Source organism: Rousettus aegyptiacus, unplaced genomic scaffold, assembly GCF_014176215.1.
Source record: "Rousettus aegyptiacus isolate mRouAeg1 unplaced genomic scaffold, mRouAeg1.p scaffold_m13_p_10, whole genome shotgun sequence".
NCBI lineage: Eukaryota > Metazoa > Chordata > Mammalia > Chiroptera > Pteropodidae > Rousettus > Rousettus aegyptiacus.
In genome coordinates this window covers 66294371-66319429 of record NW_023416285.1, presented here as the reverse complement: position 1 = coordinate 66319429, position 25059 = coordinate 66294371, and the positions used below count along the sequence as shown (strand labels likewise).

Sequence of the window (25059 nt, the reverse complement as noted above, 5' to 3'; positions counted from 1 at the left end):
AGGAAACAAAGCACAAAATGTGCATCAGGGAAGTATGTCCAAGCCTAAGTTCAGAAGTGGACATATCACTAAAAATGGTCAGATGTGTCCAATTAACACGAAGACTGAGATTTAGGGCTGTTCCTCGAGGCTGCACTCTAGAGCTGCACCCACTAGGATCCCCTGCCTTGTCTCCTTCTATCTCCACCCCACCAGCTGCACCTGGCCATGCCCACCATGCCCCCTGGGCATCTAGAACATAAATATTTCCGGCAACTCCAAGGTCTTTTTACTCACAATGGGCAGCAAAGTGCCCTTGGGCTGAATTTTCTGACATAGGTGGAGAAAAGCTGAATTGCCTGCATGCCCCGTGAAGTATACAGGCATGCCATTAAGCTTTAGTCCCTACTAGCTACGAGGGTTGCTGAGGCTGCATATAATTGATTCGGGGGCTCTGCCCACATCTAATCTCAAAGGCTGAGTGAATCAATTCTTATTGTACATTCATGGAAAACCAGTTAGGAAATGTGCCTTATGCTATTGATTATCACTCTTCACTCCATATTTTCAACTCTTCTCTTTACTAGTTCTTTCCCTTTTAACTTACAAAACTTACCTCAACCATTCCTTATTTTCCCCTCAGCTACTGTTCTGTCTTCCTTTCACCAAACAGCTAAGCTTGTGGAAAAGTCTACACTTTTCTCCACATTATTCCCAATCGCTCTTTTTTCATCCTATTGTAATCTAGACTTTAATGAAACTATTTTTGCTGGTTATAAATAAATAACCCTGCTATATTTAATGGATGATTCTCAGTCCTTATTGGGATTTGACATGATCGACTATTCCTTCCTTCTTGGAACATTCTCTTCCCTTGGCTTCAATGACATTACATTTTGAGCAATAAGTATGTGTTGAACACTAAGAATAAGATAGAATCTCTACCCTCAGGGAGCATAAATGGAAATATGCTGAATAACTGTGATTAGAAGTTCAAGAGTTCATCTGAAAAGAGAAACTTCTTGACACTGAAACTGAGGAATTTATTAAATGGGCTTCATTTATATGAATTAAAGAGTACTCTAAACAATTCTTTTATAATTAACTTTTTAAAGGTTATATGTAACATTTCTTATGCTGATATTTCATTAGATCTTAATTTAGTGGAGGTATTTTGAAGTTGATTTAATTTAATTGAAGTAGATTGATTTCTGGTGATCTCACAGTTCAAGATTAAAGTACCAAGGGTCTAGGTTGGCTAATAAATCTAGTAGCCTCTATCAAACGTGAATCAACTTCCAGTTTGGATTTTACGAATGCATGTTTGAATTCTTTGATTGTTTCATTGCCCAAATTACCAATGGACGTAATACCTCTAAATGTCAGCACAGAAAATGACAGTTTACCTTGAATGTTTAGAATAATATATGTTCCCATAGAAAGAGCACCATACCCTTTTATCAGTATAAATCCAATTATTAATTGACTTGATTGCTGAGAAATAGGTGGGCAACATAAAATATACTCATCAATATCCACAGCCACATGCCATGTGGTAGGCTGGCTCAGTAAATGTAAACAATATGATAAATCTTACAACCTAGTCAGATAGCAAAGAATAGACTTTGCTTTAGCATAAAGCTCGTCCAGGATGTCTTATAATTTTTCCATTTTTGGTTCTTCTCTTATAAAAATGTACTCGAGAAATTCATTTAAGAAATATTTATTGAGTTCATACTATTAATGTAGGGAGAAGGCAAGAGAACTAAAGTGTTAAATCAAGCTACAATCAGAGACTGCAATATGCTGATCAGCCCTGCAGGACAGACCATGAGGACACCTGCAGAACAAAGGAAGATTTCTGCTGGGATTGCTAACAACCCAGCAGGCCTCTCACAGCTGCATAGTTTCACCTTTTCATGAGACATACTCTTTCCCTTCCCCTTCCTCACTGTATGTCCATATCAAAGGAAACGGGTAAAACAAGTCTTTAAACTGTAACTCACAGGAACTAAAGAATGATATATAAACTGAGTTCTCTGAAGAACACTGGTGGGGGGGGGGCAGGGAGGGTCCCTCCCAGTGCTTTTACTTTGACTCTCTTGTCTCTGACCCTCTGAGTCTCTTTTAGCTCTCTCACTCTCTGCTTCAGATGGGAGACCATGCTCTATGGAGTAGTGTTACCACTTCTCCATAAACTTTCCTTTTGACTATAACTTTGGTGTGTATGTTAGAATTCTTTCTACACTCTCCACCAAGAACCCTCTTCTTAGTGCAGGGTTTCGTCTCCCCCCATTTGAGAGAATTTGCCCTGTTCTGCATCACTATGTGCTAATTAATCATTTGATGCACGACAGACTTCTATTCTCATGGATCTTTTATTTGTGAGTGGAGATAGACAATCAAACAATTGTTTTAGATCATGATACGTGCTATGAAAATAAATGAGGTAACATGGAGAGTGACTGGGGTGCTATTTTAATTGGGTGATTAGGGAAGACCTCTTTGACGGGCTGCCTCAGGTGACATTAGCTGCAACCTGACACAAGAAGCTACGTGAACATCTAAAGGAACAGTGTTCTCAAAGACATAATTGCAAAGGCCCTGAGCCCAGAACCAACTTAGCATGTCCCAGGATCAAAATGAATCTTAATTACTAACATTGATTATCTTATGATTTATTTGGGAGTGTCAAGATTTATAAGTCAAGGTCTCCTAAAGGAGCTCTGTAACGGGCAAAAAGATAACCATAGAGTGCAGAACAATACTCTAGGAACAGAAGTATGTAAAAAGAAATGCTAAGGAGTTGTTAATTCTCTGGCAAGTATTTCAGGGAAAGCTTCTCAAAGGAGGTAATGTAAAAGCAAGATTTTGAATAACAATAGAACTGACAGGAAGGGAGGAGGTTGGGGCCAGGGAAGCAAGACACTACAAACAGGCTGTTTCTTCTTATTGGTGAACACTACAATAGAAGAAAGTGAGGCTCAAGAGGTCAGAGGCCAAGCTATGAAGGGCCTTACATTCTGTGCATGATGGAAATAATCAAAATGCTCTTTGGAAGGACCCACAGGACTGGATTTGTATTTTACATGGATCATATAGGCTATCTCTCTTACACATGTCTGTGGGAGAATAAATTTGGAGCAGCACTGGAGGCAGTGATAATGATAAAATGAGGATAGTGGCGGGTGGGGGGCGGTCTGAGATAAGAAATGAGGGGGGTTTTAGGACTTGATGAAACAAATGGGTAGGTCTGATTGTTCACCAATAACTTTCCGTATCTGGTTCATAGTAGACACTCAGTCAATACTTGTAGAACGAATAAATGAATGGTAACTAGATAGATGTGTGGCAGCATGATGTGTGATTGCTGAGAAATAGGTGGGCAACATAAAATATACTCATCAATACCCACAAACAAGTCACAGGCCCCTCATACAAATATAAACTCTTCCAATAGAGAACATTTGAGTCCTTAAGCCTCTTGTTAGGTGTTGCTTTAATCCTAACAACCCTAAGAGGTAAGCGTTAATTCCATTTTTCAGATGAGAAAAATCTGAGGCTCAGATAGGTAATGCACCAAGACCGAGGTTCTCAAACCAGTCAGAAGCTAAACTTAAGTCTAACGGATAGCCAGGTGCGCATGCTTGATAATTAGTTTATACCACTTAGCATAGAGGCTCAAAATTAAAATGAATTACTTAAATTCTAAAAACAGACATCTAAGAAAAGTCGGTAACTCTCAACAGGGATAAAAGGGGTTCCAGAACTTTCCTGCCAGCTGCTTTACTAAAAGACCAGAACGGTGCGTCACAACAGCCTGAAGCCAAACCTCCCAGAGCGATCAAGGGGCCGTGGCAGGAGATGGGGGGAACAGGGCGGGGCTCCTGGGACAGGGCGGGGCTCCCCTTCCCTGCAGCTCGCCAGCGCCGCGCCTGGGGGCGCAGGAAGCGAGGGGTGGGGGGCGCATAGAGGGAGGCGCAGGCGCAGGCGTCTACTCGGGATGGCTCGCCTTAGACGCCGCGAGGAGGTCTGACGTCATTTCCTTCGCTAGTGCTTCCGGGTTGCGGTCATTTGGGCCCGTATCTGGGTGACTTCTTGGTTACCCAGTTGCTGTCGGCTCCCCGCCCCCAGCTTCCGTGCTGTCCCGCGGGCCTCCCGATTTCGGCTTGCTTTCCTCCTATCGGGACCCCCCTCTCTGGTACCCTCTGGGCCTTCAGCCCCTGATTGCTCGGGCTCGCCGCGCCGTCGCTCGTCGCTGTTGTCTGAGGTGGGTTAGGTGACGCAGAGAGCCCCGTTCCGCCCCCCACCTACCCACTCACCGCCTCGGCGCGGCCAGCCGCTACCTTTCGCCTTCCGCCATTTTCTCCCCTGTGAGGGTGGGCCGATCGCGCCTGGGTCTCGGGCTCCTGCTTGCGGGTGGCCGAGGATGGAGAGGGAATGCTTTTGGGGGTGGGGATAGGACAAAGTCAGGGTGACGGATTTGTTTGTGGGAGTTGCAGGTGGAGAAGCAGATACAGTAGGTGGGGGGATGGAGTGCAGGACTCGACCATGGTAGCACTATGTGGGTTCAATTCAGTTTTTTTCACTTGGGTTTTAAGAGATAAATGTCCGAAGTGGCCGCGTCGGCCTTGACACTCTCCAGGGTTTCTAGGTAGGATGCTGTTTAGGAAATCTTAGGGTTTCATTTCTCCTACGGTTTTAGGATATAAGTAGTTTTTTCAGCAAGCTACGTTGTCCGTGAATTCATCTTGCCCTTTTTGTTCCTTTTTCATAGCTAAGGGATTGGCATGTCCTGGGTCCTACGCTAATTATGGAGGGCCCTAATTGCTATTCTCATCATGTATGCCGTTAACTGTTTTCATATAAATTGTTTTTAAGGTGGGAATAATCACGATCTATGTGAATATTCTATTAAATGCACAATTATCTAATTTGTTGATCTCTTAAGTCCCGAGGTATGGATTAAAAACAAAGTGTATGTTCTTGAAATGCTATGCGTTTTTTTTGTATGTCATTTATTATGACTATGTGGGGAGGGAGGAAAGTTTCGAGGATATAGAATTTGCCGTTAGCTTTACACCACTGGGAGGAGGATATGACGTTATTGTTACTCCATTTTGGGGGCATTACTGCTTTGTAGGATAATGTGAAGTAAAGCAGCTTCAGGATGAAAAATACATGATATCCTTTTATATGTTAATGATAGACTCAGTTGATAAATACTAATAAAGCATTATTTTTTTTCAGTTAAGGAACCTAAGATGAATAGTCATTGCCAAATTAATAGATCTGTGACTTTTATTTAGATAACTTTTTATTACATCACATACTTCAGATGTAGTAGTGTGTAGTAAATATTTGTTGATTGTCATGTAGACTAGTAATTTTACTGTACTGTGTTCTGACTTCAACCTATTTTATAATTGTTTCTAATATTTAATATAAATTTTTTCAATGCAGGAAAGATGAATGGGAGGGCTGATTTTCGAGAGCCGAATGCTGAAGTTGCAAGACCAATTCCCCGTAACTATCAATTATTTATAATTAGAAGCACTTTCTGTGTAGAGAAGTTTTTACTGCCTTGAATAACAACATAGCAGCTGGGCTGGCTTCATAGGTGTGTGACCTGCAGAGTCATACAGGGAGCCACACTTGTTTTAAATGATCTACTGTTGCCATCCCGAAATTCTTAATAATTTAAACAGGGGGTCCCAGATTTTCATTTTTGCGCTGGGCGTAGCACATTGTGTAGTAAGTCTTAACTAGCAGATAGTAGTAGCATTAACTTCTGTTTGAAGTCAAAGTTTGTTAAAAGTTTACAAGTCACTTATTACTTCATTTTTTTAAAAAATGACAGTATTTTGTTAATGTATAGACCAGGGTAATTTTTTAGACTTAGTTCCATGTTTTAATGTTTGTCGAATTTCCTTGGTAAAAAGACATAGGGGCTGATTACATTCCAACAGAGGAAGAAAGAAGAGTCTTCGCAGAATGCAATGATGAAAGCTTTTGGTTCAGATGTAAGTTTAAACTTTCTAATCAACAAAATACGACCTTTAGTACCCAAAATTTTAATGACTTCAGGTAGAAAAATAGGTATACTTTTGGTGTAGTGAGTATTACTAATAGAGGTTAATTAAGGAAATAGAATTGTATGTATTTTAAAGTAATATCTAGAACTTTTTTGAAGAGCGTGAAATATTTCTGTTGGTGATAGTAACAGCATTTACTGAATATACATGGATTATCTAAAAAACAACCTAATAAGGTTGATAACTTTTACCCTTACTTTACAGATGAAGAAATTGAGGTTTAGAGATATGAAATGAGTTATCTAGTGTTACACAGCTAATTAGTTGTAATATCTGAACTTTGAAGCCAAGTCTCCCTGAAACTGAACCTCATGATTTTAACTCATCTTTTAACCATTACATGATAAAATGTGGTTAGTTCTCATTGTGTCATTTTGAACTGTTACTACACTACCAGCTTTAATTTCTGACTAAAGATCGTATACGTGAAGATTTCATTTTTTTAAGTACAGAGACTGTTGAAGGAAACATAAAACATTACCTTACTTTTGAACAGAACCCTAGTGTTGCTTCACTTGGTCATTGCAATCCTTTCAGATAAGGTAATTCTAACAAAAAAGCAGGACAGAATTTTTAAAAAGGGAGGTGTGACTCAAGTAATTAAAGAAGCTGTATGTTTTCATCAGTCAGACTGGTGTTTATGTTTACAGTGTGTAAGGTACTATGCTTGGAAGATAAGTTTTATGACTCACAGTCTTTGCCCTAAAGTAGTTCTGTGGTGTAGTTGAGACAAAGGTAACTCATGAAACACATTAAGAAAGAATAAGTACAGAACAGCATTAGGAATTTTAAAAAGAGATAAATTAATTGGTATTGATTTAGTTAAAAAAGGCTTTATTATACCATGGAGACTTGGCAACTAATACGACTTTAGGTGAATGAAGAAAAGTGGTGGCGGAGCATTTAGTTGAAGGGAATCATGAACAAAGGCAGAGTCTTACAATAACTTGATCTCTTCTAGAGCCTTGAGGTTGTAATGATTAGGGTTTTTATTGGGCTGAAAAATAAACATAACACCAAGGAATTAAAGGTTTGATTTGTTATATATTTTAGGTTCTTGGGCCAAGGGGATGATGTGTGTGTGTGTGTATTTTTATATCTATATATATATTGGGAAGATTAGCAGGACAAGTTAAAAGGGTGAGAAATTGTACTTGGTAAAGTCTCATGAATTTTTGGCAATCATTCAGGCATCAGTCATTGAGGACATGTAGTTGATTGTAGGATGGCAATGAAAGATTTTTTAAAGAATTTTTAAATTGATTGACTTAAGAAGGAATGAAGGAAATACTAACTTCAAGAATACCCAGCTTAGGAGATTAACGATAACATTACTAATTAAAAGGTATAGTTTGAAGGCGTTCTTGTTCAAAGAGGGAAACAAGTTTATTTTGGACATTTCGAATTCATAGTAAAGCATCTGTAAACAACTAGAGATAGAAACAAAGGTATATGTGAGAAATTAGGATTGTGGTCTAGGTGTGTTGTGAATTCACCAAGAAATTAAGTGTGGAAATAAAAGTATAAAATTGGTAATGATTACTTTCACATGGTTAATATTTACGAATGATGGAATAAATGACAAAGTTTGGGTGGTACATTACACATGGAGAAGGAAACAAGTATTGGTTAAAGAATGAACAAAGACCAAGAAAGAGCAGTTAAGATAATAGGAGCTCCGGTAAAATCTTTTGCATTTTATCTTCAGTCTAATATTCACAGACTTATAGAGTTTCAAGCTAGAAAGAACCTTTGTGAGAATTAGGTGATGATACACATCTCCAGGTGAGAATAAGTGTGTCATCATGGATCAAGGACTTCTAAAAATTGTCCACGACTCATGACAATAAGTGTGTCATCATGGATCAAGGACTTCTAAAAATTGTGCACGACTCACAGTATGGGAATAATTTCTCAGAGAATTCAGTTGTACTCTGGCAACACATTTTTATCTTCAAAGATTGCAGAGAATAAATAGGATAGTGATCTATTTCATATCTGTTGATAACAGGGTTAAGAAAAGGTAGATTGGGTTTGGGATCATTGTAATGTTAGGCTAATGGCCACATAGATACTATGGTGTCCAGATTTATTTCTGGCTGATAATTTATCCTGCTATACATGTTTAATATTCTAAGTAGTTATAACAGCATTATGCTAAAAGTACATTGAAAGCAGTCATCAGTAGGTACGGTATTCATGTATGCGTGACTGTTAAAAGTAGAACATGCGTATGAACAATAGAAGCCTAAGTAATTCTGTGTGTTAAAACAGATTAATCACAAGTTAAAAAACATGTAACAACACAGGCTGAAAACAGTTTGTATACTAAATCTGGATTACTGGGAAGTTAACAGCAGCCAAAAAATTAATGTGTTAATAAATAGTGATGACTCTTAAAACAGATAACCTCAGTGTCACGTAATGTAATACCATCAAGCACCGAAAATAAATAGAACCTTGACTGTAACTACAGACAATAGGGGGAATTCATGTAATTACATCTTACATTTGTATCTTCAGATAAGGATATTTATGGAATATGTGATGTTTACAGAGATTTATGTAAACAGATAATGAAATTATGTTTCTTTCGAGAGTATCATCTTGTGCCTATTGATTTAAAAAAGGTGATTAAAGTAGGAATGTGTAGAAAAAATACTAAGGTAACAATGCATTTTTTGGGGTCTATTAAATACTTTTCACCTTCGTTTAAAATTAGACTTGTTGATCTAGGGGCCATTCTGTAAGGTAACTATTTTTACTCAAATCTATTTTTTGTTAATCTTAAAGCATAACTATGAAGGCATCTTATTTCCAGTTGCTTAAAATTATGGCCCTGTGGACTGACAAAAAACCAGTTGTATCTGTGCCAAAACAGAGGTAATGAAAGAATCTACATAAAAAGGGTCGGTTTAATGTGTATTATATGTTATAGTAGTTCTCAGCCTCTGGAATTACTGAAAAAGTATGAATTCACATTTGTTTCATGTATAATTTATAGATTTTGTGAATGATATTTCATACATGTGTACTCCTGGTTTTCAAATGAGACAGCGTAATAAATGATAAGAGAATAGGCCTCACTGTCTGGATTCAAATCCCAGCTTCATCACATGTTAGCTGTGAGATTTCAGGCAAGTTCCTGATATCTGTTTGCCTCAGTTTCCTTATCTGTAAAATGGGGGTAATAACCTTACAGGGTTGTTATGGAGATTAATTCAATTTAATTATATAAATGTTAAGCTATCTTTATTTAATGGCAGTTGGTGCCATTGTGAATAACAGTTTCAGCTGAAAACAGTTACGAATTTAAAATAACATTTTGCTATTGTAAGGGGAGAAAAATTAAAGGAATTTGAGGGGCACTTGTATTGGATATGGTTGGGACCCTGGTCTCAATGCAAAATAGCTTTTGGTCATCAGTGTTACCAATTTGCCTAAAGAAACATTATATAACAGACTCTGAAATAGGAGTCACATGGTATACTGACCTGAGAGTCAGGAGACTTGGGTTTTGATCTAAGCTCTACCACAAATTAACTATCTATGTTGGTTTGAGCAAACCACTTGTTCTTTTTGGATATCAGTTTATTCTGATTAGAATTTAGACTAGATACTAGACTCTTAAGTCCCTTTTAGTTTTACCATTCTCTTTATCTATGACAGACTACATGAGTTGAAAACAGACCTTAGTTTGAATCCATTACCCTTTATAGCATGAAAAAGAGTTAAGACATAGTGGTAAACAGCAGAACTTGTACTAGAATCTCCTTAACCAGACTGTTACTTTGTGTTATGCCATCTTGGCCTAAGTAGAAAGTGAAATAGTAAAAGTATTGTCCATTGGAGTAATGGCCAGCCAACTTATTGCCTTTCATCCTTATATGATTCTTCAGGGCTACATGTTGCAGTCCTTGAACCAAGCTGAAGGAGAAAAATGATTGCAAAGAGTACTGATGCTATAATTAATAGGGACTTGTCCTTTGAAAAACCTTTAATAATAATACACGAAAAAATTCTTAACCAACCAACATTAAAGAAACAATTTTTCCAGCAAAGGTAAAATCTGTAAGTTAGCAGAGTGAAAATTCAAACCTTAGGGCTTCTGCAAATTGTGTCTGATGACAAAAATTAATGCCCTACCCATTATGGATTCTGATTGTGAAATCAAATAATTCAAATATCTTAATTACTTTCATTCTTAAATTGCCCATAAATAGTCCAAACCAGGGTTGAGCAAACTACAGCCTAAGGTCTAAATTTGTTTTTATGTGGTTTTGAGCTAAGGATGATTTTTAGATTTTTAAATGGTTGAAACAAATCAAAAACAATATTTCATCACATGTAAAAAGTACTGGTAAACAGTTACTTACACTGATATAAAACTTTGCCTGAATGATAAGTGGTTCACTATGCCTAAACTGCCTAAATTCATATTTTTGCATCCATAAATAAAATTTTGTTGCAACACAGTTATGTTCATTTATTTATGTATTGTCTAAGTGCTTTGGCTTTAAAAATGGTATTTGAGTAATTGGAACAGAGAATGTGTGAGTCATGAAACCTGAAATATTTACCATCTGGCTCTTTATAGATCGTTTCCCAGCCCCTGGTTTGGAACTGCACTGTCCAATATGGCAGCCACATGTAGCGATTTTAAACAATTCATAGTAAAGAATACCAAGCAAAACGAGCAAAGGGAAAGGAGCACGAGGTAAAGTCCAGAGAAGACCAGGTAAATGCTAAGATTCCTCTCCTAATGGAGTCACACACAAAGGACTTGCTAAATTTCTTCAGCAGGGAGTTCACATGTGAAGTGTTATCTAGGAAGGAATCTCATTAGAGACAGCACTGGAGTTTTTATTGGAGGCTGATTATGTAGGCACCCTCAGCTTAGCAGGTGACAAAATTCTGGACTCGGAAGGAAAACAGATGTTAAGCAAAAACTATTTGTATAAGCACAGTGAGCCACTTGTTCAGGTAAAGTTTTATGTCAGTGTAGGGAACGATGTTTACCAGTCAAGTTCCCAGACATCAGCCAAGAACTTTTGCAAGCAGGTCTTCTTGAATTATATTGTTTAAAATTTTGTAATGTCTTAAACTTAAAATGCTACTTTTGTATTTCCACTGACTATTTACAGTACAGCTTTTAAAAATGGAAAAAAATCTCTTTCATAGATCTTAATTGTGAAACATATTTCCTGGATTATTTTACTGGTACATGTTTTTCTATTCTAATGAAATCAGACAATATCTTTTCCTTTTGTTGATGTTGACAAGTTATTTTTCCTCCTATAGCTGTGCCTTTGGCTGCAACAAGTATGTTGATTACTCAAGGATTAATTAGTAAAGGTAAATATTGAATTTATTTAGCATTTTAGATATGTTTTTATATGTTATTTTCCTGATTCAATTTCTTCCTGGTTCAATTATGTATATAATTATGTGTAGGAGCAAGGAATTCCTTAACTAGGTAGAAAAAGTTTTGGAAAATGTTAGAATATATTTTACATATATATATTTTACATTCTAACAGATAATATACCATTATCTATTTTTAGATAATTATGATAGTGTATCATATTAAATATTATCACTGATAAATTTCAACAATATCAGAAGAGTTATGTCTCCATAGACCTACTGACACAAATATCTCCATTCGAGAATTTGATGTTGTCTTGCACTGTAGCAAGATTAATCTGCAAGAGCAAGATAGTAACTAGAATCCTGTGGATGGTTTACAGGGGCGGTAGAGAGACAAATCTGGTCTAGTTAGGGCATCCACTGCACTCTTACCTAGAACTTTGTTCGATAGACAAATTCATGGGCCCCATCCCAGAACTACTAAATAAGAACCTCTGAGTTAGTGCCAGGAATTTATTTTAACAAACTCCTAGTGATTCTCATGCACTGGTTGAAAGATGAATGGCTTCCTCAGCCAGCTTTGTCTTGTCCCAAATTCAGTTGGCTTAAATAATACAGTATAGTCATGCATAAAATTAATTTCAGAGTAAATATTAAATATATTAGTCTCTGCATCTTAAATACACATTACTTTTATTTTGTGAACTACTCCTTGAAATGAGAAGGTACCCTGGGAAAGGATAGAGACCTTAGATTGGCCTCCACATATCCTAGAAACCTGTACTTTTAATTAGCCAGCTCCTAAAATGTGAGCATGATAGGAAATTTTAGCCTTTTCACATTAGCACTATGTAGTACTTAGATAATAGTATTGTCACAACTAGTTGAAAAAAGTAGTTTTGGAAGGAAATGAAAGGATTTGAGGGGTTAAAATTTTGTTTACTCCCCAAGAACCTCATTATAATGTGCTACTATGACATGAATCTTAAAAATGGAAACAAGTCAAGATACATATGCATTTAAATGTGTTTTAGGACTAAGTTGTTTGAAATACTAGGATTGTTTCTATAGTGTGAAACATTTTTATTATATTTTTTTAATTTATTTTTTTGATGACATTGGTTAACAAAATCCAGTAAGTTTCAGGCGTACACTTTAAACAGTAAGGCATATATATATTTAAACTGTGTGTTCACCTCCTAAAGTTAGATTTCTTTCTGTCACCACACATTTGACCCCCTTTACCCCATCTATCTCCCTCTTTCTCCCTCCTCCCTACTCTCTGGTAATCACTACTCTGTTGTTCATGTCATGAGTCTCTGTTTGTCCTGCTCATTAGTTGCTCCATGGAAATCAATTGACATTAGAAATCAAGGCTTTTTATTTGGAGAACTGATTGATCCACATTGTTGCATGTAGCTTTAGATTGTGTATTCATTCTCATTGCCATATAGTTTTCTGCTGTGTGAATATACCACAGCAGTTTATTCATCCTCTTGTACACTGGCAATTGAGTAGTTTCCAGTTTTGTCTATTATAAATATGCCATGAATACAGTGTCTTTTGGTAGACATTTTGCTGGGTCATGGGTGATGTATATATTCATCTTTAGTAGATACTGCCAAACTTTATAAACTGGACCAATTTACACTCCCACTACCAGTTTATTAATAGATTTTAATTGTGTTACATTGTCACCAACACTTGGTATTTTCGTGTCTTTCTATTTTAGCCATTGTGGTGAGTGAACAGTGATACCGATTGCATTGTGGTTTTAATTTGCATCTGATGACTAATGAAGTTGAGGGCCTTTTGTTTATATCCCATTTGAATATGTCCCTTTTTTGTGAAGTATCGGTGTAAGTCTGTTGTCCATTTTTCCATTAGATTGTCTTATTTTTCCTATTGGTTTTGTGAGAGTTCCCTATGTATTCTGGAAATGAGTCTTTTGTCAGATATATGTATTGTGGTTATTTTTTCCTGCTATGATTAACCGTAGTCTTTAACAGAGTCCAAGATATCAGATCTCTCCTTTATAATGGAAGCTTTTTATGGTCTGTTTAAAATCTTTGTTACAAGGACATGAAGAATCTCTTATACTTTCTTTTATGAGCCTTTTTTATTTTTCATACTTAAATTTTCAAGTCATCTGGAATTATTTTTGAATATTGTATGAAGTAAGACCAAGGTACATTTTCTTCCCTTATGGATATGGGTTGACCCAGAACTATATTTTGAAAGGATTCTTCTTTGTTCACTGCAGTGCAGTATTGACTTTGTCATACATCAAGTGACTGCATATATGGGGCCGTTTCTGAACTCTATTCTGGTTTTGGTTAGTTTATTCTTGTACATATAACAGACTGTCTTATAGTTATAGATCTTGATATCTGTTGGTAGTTCTCCAATTTTGTTGTTCCTCAGTATTGCCTTGTTCTTGGCCCTTTGCATATTTTTTAAAATACACTTTTCAATTTTGGGGACAACTTTGGTTAAATTAGGATTGCAGGGAATATGAAGATTTGCCATCTTTACAATATTTAGGCTTTCGTTTCATGAATGTGGTGTATCACCCCGTTTATTTTGCTTTAATTTATTTCAGTAAGTTTTATAGTTTTCAATGTAGAGATCTTTCATATTTTTCATTAGATTACTCCTGGGTCAATAATGGTTTTTGGTACTATAATGAATTGTATCTTTTTAAAAATGTTACTTTGTTTGTTCCTAGTATAAAGAATTCCTTTTTTTTTTTTTTTTGCTATTGACCTTGCACGTATCAAATGATCTCGATAAATTCACCTATTCTGATAGATTGCAGTCTTTTCTTTTTTCTTAATATTTTTGTTGATGATGAATTTACCTGGTTCTCTTTTTAGTAGCTTTAGACTTCTCTAAGGTTATGGAAAGAGCTAATGTTAGTTAATATTTAAAGATAATCTACTTTTTCCTTATATGTGGATTGTGCAAAGCTGCTGAGAAATAGATGTTACTTTATGTTTCTTTGCTAAGCTTACTCATTTTGTCTCACATTAAAAGCGACCATGTAATGATTAGCAGAAATAGTTTCTTTGCATTTTTTACTGTAATTTCTATGTCATTTTCTTAAGTACTCTTAGCATAAACTTGGTTTGAGTTTATCTTAAAAGCTAACATCTTAATTACATGAAAATCTTCCTTTAACAATTGATATTACTCATAAATATTTACTCTTTTATCTTTAGGAATCCTTTCAAGTCATCCCAAATATGGTTCCATTCCTAAACTCATATGTAAGTATGAACACTAGTTTTCGTAGCTTTTTTACTTAAGTAAAATAATGTTTTTCTCAAATGTTGTCTTATGTATAGTGATTGCTTGGTTATTTGCTTTGACGAATCAGTTCATTTAAGCTTTTCATTAAATGTACTAGTAGAGCTTTTTATTGTTCACATTGAAAATCAGGAGCTACTTGACAGAGGCATTTTTTTCTTTTTATAATGTAATAACATTAATTTTAAATTGTTTTCTAAAAATACAGTATTCGAAAATTGCTCTGTCTATGCAGAAAGTTCAGAGATTCTGGTTAATCAAAATAAAAGTATATTTTAAAATTAAACCAAATTTGGAAAAAAAATTTTTTAATTTACATTAAAATGTAAATAAGTGTAACTTACTTTCATGTATAAGCATGACTTACATTTCGTAACATGGTGAATTGAAAAGAAGCTAAATTGCTCTAAAAAATGCCTGAAGGTTTTTATGACTCTTTCAAGTTAGCCTCTCTTTTGTATTGGAAACAGACATGTAATGCAACAGTAGCGGCATTTAGGTAGCATTTCATGATTCATTATTTTTAGATATTTTTTACACTAATTTTAAAAACAAATCTTAAGAAATTAGCTAGGCAAGTAGTATGATCCCCACTTTACAGGAAAAGAAATGGCCTAACTTCCTGTGACTAGGCTGGACGTCTGATGTTTTGATTCCTCACTTCATTATATCTTTACCACATCTTTACTATCTAGATTAATCAAAAAATTAGTAAAATGAATTTATAGCAACTTTATTTTGGGTTATTTTATTTTGTGAAAGTGAATTACATCCACAGAATCTTTGTGAAACTCTGACTGATTTAATGTGACATTTTTACCATTATTTCAGGAATTCTTAGTCTTTTCACAGCAAAGACATATTTAGAATCACAATTTTTAAAAATCTAGAAAAGATTCTTGTCTAAAAAGGCACATCGAGTCACGCTTTCTGTTTGTTTTTATAAATAAGTTGCTTGTATCATGGGATACTTTGCCGGAAAGCTTTCTTATGTGAAAACGTGCCAAGAGAAGTTCAAGAATCTTGAGAATTCCCCTCTTGGAGAAGCTTTACGATCAGGACAGGCACGACGATCTTCACCACCTGGGTAGGCCAGATTCTGATCTTTATTAAAGGTTTTTAATTTTAGCTGAAAAATAACAATATTGCCATAATTCAGGGCATGAAACTGAAGGACCATTGGAGACTTGCCACTTTGTTATAAACTGAAAAGCTATAGGTTTGTTTTTTAAGGTAGAGTGAGATATGTCCGTCTTTGTTTTAAATACAGAGTTGCATCCTATTGAGAGTTCATATCCTAGAATAGAGGATTTTAATTTGGCAAACACCTTTGGTTTACCTGTGTTTTGGACTTTTCTTTTGAATTCCAAAACCTTTATCTCAGCTCAACCAATTTCTACTTTTTAAATTCTTCTCTTGTTTAAAATAGTAGAGAAATTATATAAGTGTAAATAAATGAATTTGTCTAGATAGGTAATTAAGTAGATTGGGTAGATAAATTGTCATATCATAAATGGCAAGCAGTATAAACCCCGCGAGAGCTAGATATGCTTGTATGTATTTGTAGTTATATGGATTGCTGCCTGTGGAAGTAACTTCCCAGTTAGTGTGGGAAATGGACACATTTTTCATCTGAAGTGCTTTTTATAAGAACTTTAAACACATTAAAATGATCTCTGAAACCCAGTAATTAGAAAATTGAATATACATTTTCCCTCCTTTATATTGAGTGACAATTTTTAAGTTATATAAGTAGATCAGAACATACTTTTTCTTTTGTGGCAGAAAGAAACAGACTTCATTTTATTATGTTAAATACTATGTTAAAATTCTATGATTTCTTTAGAAAATAAGTTAATTGGTTTTCATACCTTAGCATACTTTAAATAAGGTATAGGCATTAGCTCATGTTTCTTATGTAACATGATTTTCCTTTATAGACACTACTCTCAAAAGTCAAAATATGACTCAAATGTGAGTGATCATTCATCTTTTGTGACATCACCAGCAGCAGACAACATGGAAAAAGAGATGTTTTCTCATTATGAGCCAGTTCCATTCAGTGCTTCTATGAATGAATCTACTCCCACTGGTATAACTGATCATATTGCGCAAGGTAGAAACTTCTCTTGAAATGAGTTTCAGCATTTTATGGTCCAACGTATGTATAAACTTTATTTGATGACCTTTTCTGCTGGATATCACCTATATGTGCCACCATCATTCTAAACTCAGCATGTTAGTTCATTTGTTTCTTCATTCATTTAACTTTTTTTTTTTTCATTTAATATTTTTCGAGGTCCAGTAGGTATCAGGCATTCTCTAGCTATGTTAGAAGTAAATATGAATAAGACTTGGTTTTTTTCTCTGAGAAACTCTCTGTCAGTAAATATAGAAATATGAGGATAAATTACTAGTATGTCCCATCATTTAAATATTAACCAGGTTTAGTGGAATAGCAAAGAAGTGATAAGTGCCTCAGGGAGAGGCTTTAAAAAGTTTACATTTGTTAAGCTGGTCTTAAAGGCTTTCAGCTTCTTTGCTTGTAATGTGAGAAAAATACTAATTATCTGCCTTTCAAAACTGTTGTCAAGTAAGAAAATACATGTGCAAATGCTCTGTGAAGTGTATATAAACTCTAGCTTTGAAAATCACATAAGTAAACAATATCAATTTTGGATTAAGGCCTGGATTTGAATCATGATTGACATTTACTAGCTCTGTGACTTTTGGCAAGTAACTAATTTGTGATCCCTTCAATTTCTTGATCTCTTGAATGCAGATGACAATACCTCTTTTAAAGAACTTTTGGAATGAGATGAAATAATCAGAGGTAATGCCTGGCAAGTAATAGGCTCTCAACAGACATTAGTTTCCTTCTTTTCGTCCATAAGTCTAATTTACAGTGAAAGGTGAGAAAGTATAGGTCTGCAGTTCATTACCTGAAATCCTAAAATCCAAAAAGCTTTGAAAACTGAAGTTTTTAAAAATAAACAGATGGTAAAGTCTGACCTGAACGCATTTCAAGCCCTGACCTAAACTGACATAAGTTTAAATCCTGAGAAAGTCCGAATTTTGAAACATTTTTAACTTTTCAAGGATTTGGATAAGGGATTGTGGACCTCTATAGAGAATTCTTTGAAAATGCTTACTTTGAACCAAATACAATAAGCAAGCATTTGATGGGGAACAAACAGTGTTTAAAGGAATTCTTGGTTTGTTTCTTTTGTTTAAGATGGGAGAGATCTGCATATATATGTATATCAAAGGGAGGAAGGGGATCTGGTGGAAAGGGAGAAGTTGATTATAGGTCCTAGTTTGCAGAAGGGGTCCTAAGTAGGTCAGGATATAAAGCAGCTCCTGGCTCTATAGGGCTGTTTAAATTAATTAAAATTGGAAATTGAGTTTCTCAGTTGCTTTGCCAGCATTTCAGTAGCTCAGTAGCCACATGTGTTAGTGGCTGCTGTGTAGGATTAGTAGACATAGAGCACTCATCATTACATATATTGGACAGCACTGCTTTGGAGCAAAAGTGAGGGGGGTGAACATTAACTGCAGAAAAAAAGAGAATGAAAGTTAAGATAATTTAGATTAACTAGATGAAAATTGTTCAGAGTGTTAATCCTCAACTGCTTTCTTTTTTTGAATCGTTGAAAATAAAGACATTCAATTACAGTTGACCTGTGAACAATGCAGGTTTGTATATGTGCTGCCAAAGCAAGCACAAACAATGCAGATTTGAACTGCACAGGTCCACTTATACAAATCCTCGTATGAGCAGACCTGCACAATTAAAACCTGTGTTGTTCAAGGGCCAACTGTAGTCAGAAAGGGAAGGAGGTGGGCAGATTAGAGACAGTGTTTAAAGTTGTTATGTTATCTCCAAAGGCAGCTGTCCTTATGTCCCTCACTGTGTTTTTCCATTTTTCCTATCTCTCAAGTTGAAATCCATTCTACTTGTGTTCTAGCCATGCATTAGCTCTTCCCTTGTAATGCTTTTTCATCCTTCCTTACATTTGCATTAACAAATTCCATTCCATGTTATATAATTTCTTTTCCAAATACAAGTAAACAAAGTGCCCTTTGGTATCTGCCCACAGACTACAGTGTATTTTAGTCCTCTGGAGCAGTCATCCATCTGTCACTGCTCTGCTTTCTCACCTCCTCTAGGTCAAGAGTTGAGCTTTTAAACCGCTCTCCACATGGGCCAACAGTGTCCCACTTTGCCCCAGATGCTGCCCTCCTTTACCAGGATGCCCTTCCCTTTTGTTTAAGCAGAACTATTTGCCCTCTTACCAAGAATTCAAAGCAGAGAATTGAGATTAGAAAGTATTCTTTCATAGTTGTTATGACACCTTATTATATAGTTTATTACAGTTAGATTTAAATCAATGCCATTTTGCATTGTCTTAGTCCTTCCAGCTCTGTATAACCTTCCCAAAGTAGTAAATTATGCTCCTTACACAGTGCAAGACATTTTCCTTTGGCTTTTCTAAGTATATTCTCCCTAATCTTCTGTCTGATTTTCGTGTTCATTATTTGTCAGAGAATTTTAGAACAATGAAAAAATATTAGACCTGGAAGGAACTTTAGAGATAGATTATTTAGTTAAACTTCGATATTTTACGGTTGAGAAAACCAAGATTCAAAGAAGCTTAGTGATTTGCCCAAGGACATTCACTAATTGTCAGCATAGTAGGAATGAGAACCAAAGTTTCTAACTACTAATCTAGTACATACTATCTCCTTCAGAATTTTAAAAATATTATGGTAAAGGGGAAATGAGTCCAATAATTACTCATTATTAGTGAGAGTGCTTTTTAAACCCAATATAAAGTTATACTAGTTTTCTTTGCATTTTTAATTTACTTTGCAACAATGATAGAGCTAATGAGAAATTTAAATACTCTTTGTATCAATGCAGTGTACTTCGTATTAAAATAAAATAAAAGATTGTGGTTGAAAGCATTTAATGTTTAGTTATATTGCTTTAAAAATTCTAACTATTCACTGAAACCTTACCATTGAGTTCCAAAATAGTACCACTTAACAAAAATTTTTTAAAAATTTGTTTTAATGTTGTGATTATATTAAAATATGTCCAGTTTGTATATCTCATTGAAAACCTCTTTGAAAAATGTTACTTTGGGAGTGGTGTGTAAACTTAGTTCACTGAATTAATGTTATGTTAGCATTAGTTCATTTCTTTAAAAGGGTTTTTATCACCTTTTTTGCCCTTTCTGTATTTTATAAAAATGTTCAATAGTTGGCCCTGTCAACCAGTATTAAGAGTAACCACTTATGTTTATATCAGTATTTGACTTTTGATAATATGTACTCATACTTTGAGTACATATTCTCTTGGGAAGAAATGAAGAGTAAATGCTGGTTTCCCAGGGGAAATTATAGTTGCCACTTTCTTCTGCTTCACTGTTATATTCATTAGAAAATGATGCATACTATGATTTAAAGGCTGTGTTTTATACTTTTCAATAGCTATTTTCAAGTTGTTTTTAAGTATAAAGATGGTAAATGATTTTTAAGTAGAGTTGTTTGCATATAGATTCTGGTTATAGGAAAAGTTAACTATGGAAATATTACTAAATAACATGTATACTATATCTAGTTTTGTTCAGTTGCCTTTAGTAGAATATATTCTTTAATAACACTATGAATAATTTCCCATTTAAAACACTTAACATGCTAATGAGTTTAAATTGTGCTGGTGTATATTTTGATATCTGTTCTGTCCATGATAGTTTTTAATATTTTTATGTTAATTTTAAATTTTAGAAATAAAAGCTTAAAAATATGAGAGGAGGATGATTTTAGTTTTTAATTGCCTTGGGGTAAATATAGTTCTTTTGGAATGGTGGTAAGAATTTGATCCTTTACTTCTTCTGTTTTTTACTGTAGGTAAGGAGCATTTATAAAATTTAGTTGCTTTGGATTTATTCAAATCCTTTTATCACCATTTTTTAACTGTTTGTTGTTTTAGGACCTGATCCAAATCCTGAAGAAAGTCCTAAAAGAAAAAGTATTACATATGAGGAATTAAGGAATAAGAACAGAGAGTCATATGAAGTAACTTTAGCACATAAGACTGACCCCTCAGTCAGGCCTATGCAGGAAAGAGTGCCCAAAAAAGAAGGTATGATAGTTTAGTCTAATTGCTTTACTCTTTAGGTTTGGAAACTGCAGCATTAGTTAAAAATATTAATTATACTAACGTGATTTAATTCCATAAGCAATTAACGAAAATAACATTTTTTTAAAAAAAAGGATAGCTGTTTCACAGTTATCAATTCTTTCTGTTTATGGAGTTCCAAATGCCATACCGTGTTTAAAAAAAAGCCTAAATAGTATGACGTAAGATAGTAAGACTAGTTTTGTGATACAGTGTAAAAATCAACATCCAATTTGACTGTTTTATAAGAAGAAATATTGGGAACCAATATTTTTTTAATGATGCATCTGTTGCATAAAACCAGTAATGCCACTTTGGGCAGAACCATAGAATCATGATTGGGGAGTGGCATTGATTTTCTGATATGATTGTGAAATTGAAATAGAGTTTATATGCAATACAAACCAGCTTTTAGGAAATTTCCCAAAGAGGAGTTTGACTTTTTTAATAGTACTTTTGCTCTATAAATATAAACTTTGAAATCACAATTTAACTCATTTCAGAACAGCTATACATTACCCTAAGTAAATTTTGTGGCACAGAAGTTGACCTCTAATGGAAGAGAGCATTTTGAATAGGGTTTTGTAGCTATTTTAATACAGAATTTTATGATTCCTCTCAAGGAATTTTAGAGGATGAGTCATTTTTTAAGATTTTTGATTTACTACTTTAGAAATCAAAGGAATAGGTCCTTGGTGCCTTCTTGAGAGAGTCATATACCACAAATAATGTAAAAATACATAAAAATTCTTAGTATTTCTTATGGTCATTCTTTAGAGCCAATTTTATTTTGAATTGTTAGTGGTTGCTTCCTTTTCATAGCGATGGATAATATCTCATTGATGTAGAAGGATCTAGCTTTAAAATAGACTTGTATTCAATATTACTTTTTACTGTTTGTCGTTAAAAAAAAATTAGTGTATACCATATTCAGTGACCATTACTCTGACTTACTGGTACTTAGTGACCATTACTCTGCCTTACTGGTACTTAGTTCTGCTAATTAATTTGAGGGTGTAGACTGTAATTTGAGGATGTAGACTGTAAGCTCCATGAGGGCAGGCAGTATTTTTCTCATTTTATAATCTTAAATGTCTGCACAGCATAGTACCATACACTGATAAATTGGAAATGAAGTGTTTCGTTGAGTATTCTATAGTAATAAAGGTTAAGAAAAGGAAATATAGTAGACCTTTGGCATTTGCTAGATTTTGACATTCGTGGTTTTGTCTGTAAGCAGTCTTAAGTTCTGTTATATAACACAGTAATATGAAATAATTTCTATGTAAAAAGATTTTTTTGTGCTTAATTATGAAGTAGTTTAACTGATTTTGCAGAATGTTCTGTTCTAGAATTCAGACAGAAAGTTTGACATTACAGTGTAGGTTCATAGGCAGGAAGTATTACTTAAAGTTTTCAGCTTTAGTTTGTTGGGTGGTATTTACCTAATTAGAAATTAAGACAAAAATTTTAAAAATATAAACACATTATTTTTAAAACATTAGCTATCGGGGCAGTGATGTCATTACACGTCATGTAGCTTCCAGAAAACTCTACCTTGTACTAATGAGAGAATGAAAGCAAGGAGAAAAGGCCGACTATGAGGGGAAAAGGGTATATATATATAATGTCTTAGTATAACAGTGAAATCATTTTGACTTCACAGACTCCCTGAAAGAGTCTTGAAGAAGGGGGCCTAGTCCACACTGTGATAACTACTTCTTTACACTGTTACGACTACTTGGGTCTTCTGAAGAATTATAAGTCACAGATGAAGGCTATGTAAAAGAGGCTAAAAGCTAAAAGAGTAGAGTAGACAGAACATGTTTCACAATATAATTTTAAGTAAAATGCAGAGATATTAGAAACTATTTCTTGCGTGAGAGAGAAGATTGAATTAAAACGTGAAGACCTAACCCTTTCTATTACTGTTTTTTGTGAAAAACAAAACCAATTTTTAAAACATTGTTTTTTAATTTCACGGTAATTTTTTGTATGTGCTGTAATACCACACTTAGTTGGTAGAGTAAAGTTTTAAAGGCACCCAGCCTTTGGACTTGAACAGGTCTGTGTTCAGATTTTAGTTCTTGTTTTATTAGGTTTGTACCTTGGGCAAGTTACTAATCTGTTCTCTCATTCTTAAAATGAAGGTCGTGTTTATAAGGTTGTTAAGATGTTTATGTAAAGATCTTAACAATAGTATTTATGTCCAACCTCCAGTTCACTAAAAAGTCTAGCGTCTAGCCAGCCCTTTTTTGATTTGACACTCATGCATTTACTCAAATGAGAGAGTAACATAACTTTTCATCATAATAGCAAACTTTAAATACTGCCTCTTACTTATTAATATTTGGAATCATCAATTATTTATGCTTTTTTCCTAGTCAAAGTAAACAAATATGGAGATACTTGGGATGAGTGAAAAATTGCATCCTTGGACCTACTGAAGGAGTTTCACTGTGCAGCTTCATCTAGGTGGTCATGAATATCTGCATGCTTTGAGCTCAGCAGCAGCCTTCATAAACATTCAAAACTAGAACCTGGGTTTTTGTGTTTTGGCTTATTAAAATATTGTTTAAAAAAAAACATTTTAATGTTACTCTTGTGTAAATGTATTTACCTTGGGGAACTATATGAATGAATGATGGTATTATACCATGATTGTACACAGTTTGTGAAATTTAAGTTACAGGGCAAGGGTACTCTCTTTTCAACTATTGAGAGATTGTGATGCTCTAGAATCAGCATATACGAAAATAAAAGATATCTGCATGTTGAATTGGGGTGGGGGGGAGCAAGCATAATTTTAAGTGTTAAGCTTTACATCAAAAAATCATTTAAAAGCCTTTCTCCAGTGTTTGCTGTATTTTCAGTGTTTATGGTAAATAAAATATAAAGGAACATGCATCTTTATTAATTTCATGGCTTATTTGCAACCTATTTTTAAGTATCATAAGTGATGTTTAGTAGGGATAGGAAATAAAGTCATCTCTGAATATCTAATGGTAAGTGTGACTCATTTATTAATCAGCATACAGTAAACATCTTTAAAAAGCAGTGGTCGTGTTCGAAAACTTTGCAAATTTCAGGGAAATAAAAATTCATTATAGTTTCTTATTGGCCTAGTGTTTGTTCCTGGTTTAGGTGAATGGAAAATAAAATTGTGTTCTGATTTAAATTCTACTTACTCTTACTACATTTCTACCAGAAACTTAGTGTTTTTAGTTCTCTATTGCTGCAAATCATCCCAAAACTTAGTGGCTTGAAGCAACGATCATATATTATCTCAGTTTTTCTGTGGGTCAGGAGTTAAGGATTCAGTGGAGTGATTTGGTTCTTGATCTCTGAGGTCTAGTCAGATGCTGGTTGGAGCTGAAACAGCAGGGAGTCCGAGCAGCTGGGGCCTGGCCAGAGCATCATCCCCCTCCCTTCATTTAGTTTCAGGGCCTTGTCATGCCGACTCTCCGTGGGTTAGTGTGGGCTCATCAGACTGTTTACGTGACCATGGAGGGCTCTAGCATGAGTGTTCCAGCAAACATGTTAAAGCCACATTGCCTTTTCTTTATGACCTAGCCTCAGAAGTCAGTAGCATAATTTCTATACAAGCCTGCCCATCAAAGGGCAGGAACAGAAGGCCTTCAATACCTTTTAAAAAGAACATGTGGGGTAGAAGGTGTTGCAAATACCTTTTGGTCTATTTGGCCATAGTAACTCAAATCCCTCCCATGTGCATAATAAACACCTTTTCCTAAGACCTCTGATTTGTATCCCATTGAAATAGCCTTCTGTAGACATCCCCCCATTCAAAGAGTGAAATGAAAGGCACATAATAGTCACAACCATAGCAGTTCTGAAGTAGCCAGCCTCATGTTTCCAGTTTTTTGACTAGGACTAAGGTATATCATCAAGGGGTGTGCCGTGGCTCTTGGTCCTACCTTTCCTATAAAGGTAGCTCACACTTGCAACTGAGTAGTTTTTCTCAGCCTGCCCATAGAAATCAGAGGTCCCAAGTCCTCTTCATACTACCCTGTCCAAACTAGTATTTAATTGTCCAAAAATAATTTTTTACATCTGTGCAATTATTAAGTATCAGTTGAAAATCTATTCCATTATACTAAA

General features: G+C 35.0%; 1 protein-coding gene across 7 annotated transcripts; it reads left to right on the top strand.

Moving 5' to 3' along the window:
- The first annotated feature begins 4044 nt into the window (after nt 1–4044).
- OCIAD1 (OCIA domain containing 1) lies at nt 4045–23943 on the top strand. Of its 7 annotated transcripts, none has more exons than XM_016128147.2 (9): nt 4047–4249; nt 5443–5505; nt 5922–6002; nt 11376–11429; nt 14666–14713; nt 15705–15840; nt 16694–16869; nt 20752–20904; nt 23325–23943. In XM_016128147.2, exons 2-9 carry the CDS (start codon nt 5448–5450, stop codon nt 23360–23362), a joined length of 744 nt encoding a protein of 247 aa, XP_015983633.1. In that variant the 5' UTR covers nt 4047–4249; nt 5443–5447; the 3' UTR covers nt 23363–23943. The 7 variants fall into 7 exon arrangements, with proteins under 7 accessions (XP_036083846.1, XP_015983636.1, XP_015983633.1 ...); XM_016128148.2 differs by lacking the exon at nt 4047–4249 and adding an exon at nt 4312–4633; XM_016128149.2 differs by lacking the exon at nt 4047–4249 and adding an exon at nt 4663–4860.
- The last annotated feature ends 1116 nt before the right edge of the window (nt 23944–25059 follow it).